The 3521-nt window shown below is 44.5% G+C and overlaps 1 protein-coding gene across 12 annotated transcripts in view; it reads left to right on the forward strand.

Moving 5' to 3' along the window:
* The first annotated feature begins 2692 nt into the window (after positions 1–2692).
* MLLT10 (MLLT10 histone lysine methyltransferase DOT1L cofactor) overlaps positions 2693–3521 on the forward strand; it is a 242357-nt gene continuing 241528 nt past the window's right edge. For 10 of the 12 annotated variants that reach the window (XM_011226879.3, XM_002913147.4, XM_034644090.1 and 7 more), the window contains exons 1-2: positions 3006–3125; positions 3259–3418. In XM_011226879.3, coding sequence (XP_011225181.1) covers positions 3259–3418 — 160 coding nt within the window. In that variant the 5' untranslated portion in view covers positions 3006–3125. Of the gene's footprint in view, positions 3126–3258; positions 3419–3521 lie in introns of all 12 variants that reach the window. The other 2 variants (XM_011226891.3, XM_011226885.3) reach the window with 2 other exon arrangements.

Here is a 3521-nt window from a genome sequence, read left to right on the forward strand (position 1 = left end):
GTACTAGATACACTTTTTCAAAGGGGTATTTTGAGAATGAGGAATCAGATTTAAAGGGTAACATTATTTTAAGATTGAAATTGTCCTTTTCTATGAAGTTATTCTATAAGTCCCATGGACCTTTTTTCCCCTATTACCATGTATTTTTAAAAACTTACTTGAACTTTAACAATTATGGCAATTTATACATTTTATCCATTCTAAGATATGAGAATTAGCATAGTGAGTCAATTGTCATATACATGTATACGTTTGTGTGTATCTCTCTCTCTCTATAGATAGATATGTGTGAATGGGTATATATCTCACACAAAGGACAAATATAACTTGCTCACGTCTACATTTCCTGTATCCAAAACAGTCCCTGGCTCACAGTAAATGTTCAATAAATATTTACTGCATGAATAAATAATTAACTGTATATCTGAACTGTTTTATAATGTCCGTTATTCTCCTTCTCATTTAATATTTTATGGAAATATATTAAATATTACACTTTTGATATATAAGAAAAGTTCTAAATCTGGTACATGAGTTGAAATTAGAGTGGCCTATTTACACCCATTATATTTTTTCTTATAATTTTCATAGCTCAACATGTAACATGTTAAATACCACTTTTAAATAATTTTACATGTTTTGTCAACACTTACATGTACATCTTTAATAAAATTTTCCTTCAGATGCTGTTTTTTATATATAGGCCTGTTCTTATGAAGTAGTGTATTTTCTCTATTTTCCTAAATTTCAAAAATCTCTTATGATGAATGTGCTTTATTTTGAAGTGTTTACCTATATTTCTGTTATTAAGTGTTACAGAATAGGATAAAGTACCCATCCTTCTTTACATATAAATTAATTCTATTACAAGAACTAGGCTCCAATGCATTAAAAATAAAATGAATGTATGTTTGAATAATTTAGTACATTGAGGTTTGACTGCAGTGTTTGGGAAGGGAAGTTTCACATTGATTTTAACTCAAAATTACTCTTCATTGGAAGTCTGAGCCTGAGCAGGAATTGGATGTCGAAATGCTATCCCTTGTAAAAGGGTAAAGATAAAATATATAGTTAAGACACACAAAACAATACAGTTTTGTTTGAAGGTGATTTTAATTTTACAAATATCAATGGCATTTTAAGAACATAATTATTATATGTTCAGAAATTTATTAATTGTTGCTGTACCCCGAAAAATAATTTGCATTGTGTAAGTATGTAATCTTTTTGTCATGTTCTCTTAATGACCTAACAGCTAAAAGAATTCTCATTTTTGTGTCTCCTTAGTGTGAATTTTCCCTTACAATTTTAGATTTCCATTATTGTAGATATCTCACTTAGCTTTTAGAATGTTTGAGTATGTTTGCTAACATATGCTTGCATTGTGTAATATCTATTATAATTCATAAATAAATTTCTAGCAATTAATTTGAAATGGAAAAAACAGCCATGCTACCATTTTTTTTTTCCCTTTATGAGAACATTTGGAGTGCTTTTAAAGATAAAACCAGTCATCTTTTGGTGACTGACTGGGAGAACTTGGGTTCCTTCATCCTTTAGCACTGAGTAACTGCATTTTCCAGATCTTCACATTATACTGCTAATTCCTGATAAACAACCAATTTGTATCTACAAGTTATTAACCAAAGCCATGAATTCACTTTATAAGTATGCCTGTCATTTAAACAATGTATATTCCTATTTCATCCTAAACTTTCATAATTAGACACTTCTTGCCTAAAATCAATCTTGGGCTTACGAGGATACATAGGGGATAGGGCAACAGTGGAAGATTTTACAGCTCAAAACTGCGTAGTATCTGGCTAATTAATCTATTTACATAGGCCTAATCCATTTTCCATTTGTATGTGAGAAGCGAGCTCCCATCTTTCTGCCACTTAAATCACCTTAAAAAATCAAAAAAGGGACGTTAAATTTTCAAGAGTAAATTTGGAGTACAGAGCCAGATGAGAGAAATCCTCAAACCTGGACTCCGCTATCTCCTGGTGTTATCATTTGGTGGCTGAGTAGAACTTGGGTTCCTTCATCCTCTGGTATCATATTACTGCATTTTCCAGATCATCACATTATACTGCTATTTCTTGATTAACAACCATTTGTACTCCTACACAGCAACCTGAAGGTATCCTTGGTGTTCCCTCTTTGAGTATTACCCTAACCCAGGCTTTTGACCTTCAGTCTTTGATGCACTTTCATTTGTCATTGGGGCCAATGTGGTGTGTAAATGGGCTGCGGATCTGGTGGCACTTCCACTGCGTGAACTTTGGGTAGAGTCCAGGATGTGAATTTAATGGGTGGAGAAGCTTCGGCAGCACTGTGTGAAGTTAGCGCGGCCAACTGCAGGAAGCCATGCTTCACTGCACCCTTCTTGGAAGCTGGCATACTTGCCCTACCCTTGCTACCCACGGGCCAGCTCTTGAGGAAAAGGCTCGCAGGTAGGGTCTCAGTGCGGGGAGATGCTCCAGTCCCCCCCCCCCAGCTACTCTGATAAAAACCCCTCCCTCTGGGTCTTCGGCATCCTCCTCCCCTCCCTCTGAGGCCCGTTTAAGACGTGCACGCTCAGCCCGCGCGACCCGCGCTGCGGCAAGCGGCCCCAACGTCCCCGCCCCCGCGTGCGCGCCCCCGCGTTCTCCCGTTGGCTCGTTCCGGCCTCAGCGCGCCGCCGGCTCCACTCGCCCCCACCCCCTAGCACACCTCGGCGGCTGCGAGCGGCGCGGGGGAGGGGAAGGGGCCGGGAGGTAGGCCCGGGCTGCGGGCCGGACGCGGCGGCGCGCACGCAAGCCTTGCTTCTCCTGGGCCCTCTCCCTCACGTCGGCCGCAGGGCGGGCGCGCACGCCGAGTGACGCTCGGAGGAGGAAGCGCAGCCCCCTTCCCCTCCCTGGCTGCCCCTGGCCCAGCGGGAGCCCCCCCAGTGCGCCTGTGCGGAGGCCTACTTGATTATGTGTGCCCTCTCCGGGCTCCAGCGTTAGCGGCCGGGTGGAGGTGGGGAGGGAAGAAGACGAGGAGGAGGCGGAGGAGGCGGTGGAGGGGAGGTGGGGGGAGTCAGCAAGGACATGGCTCCTGACTCCTGTGCGGAACGTGAGTGACTGAGCGGCAAAGCCCGAGTGAGCGAGCGGCCGAGCGGCGGGCGGGGGCCGGGGACGTAGGGAAGGGAGCGGGGGTGCGGGTGGCTCTGCGGGGGGAAGCACTAATTGGCTTGCATGTGTTTTTTAATGGTCCCCCCCAACTCCCTCTTAGATGGTCTCTAGCGACCGGCCCGTGTCACTGGAGGACGAGGTCTCCCATAGTATGAAGGAGATGATTGGAGGCTGTTGCGTTTGCTCAGACGAGAGAGGCTGGGCCGAGAACCCGCTGGTTTATTGCGACGGGCACGGCTGCAGCGTCGCGGTGCATCAAGGTAAACACCCAACCGCCCGCCGGGCCGAACCCGGCCTGCTCCCAACCGTCACCGCTTCCCCCACCTTTGGCAGCAACTGCCAGTTCCCCTGCCGCCCCTCCCC

Source organism: Ailuropoda melanoleuca, chromosome 15 (genome assembly GCF_002007445.2).
Source record: "Ailuropoda melanoleuca isolate Jingjing chromosome 15, ASM200744v2, whole genome shotgun sequence".
Classification (NCBI taxonomy): domain Eukaryota; kingdom Metazoa; phylum Chordata; class Mammalia; order Carnivora; family Ursidae; genus Ailuropoda; species Ailuropoda melanoleuca.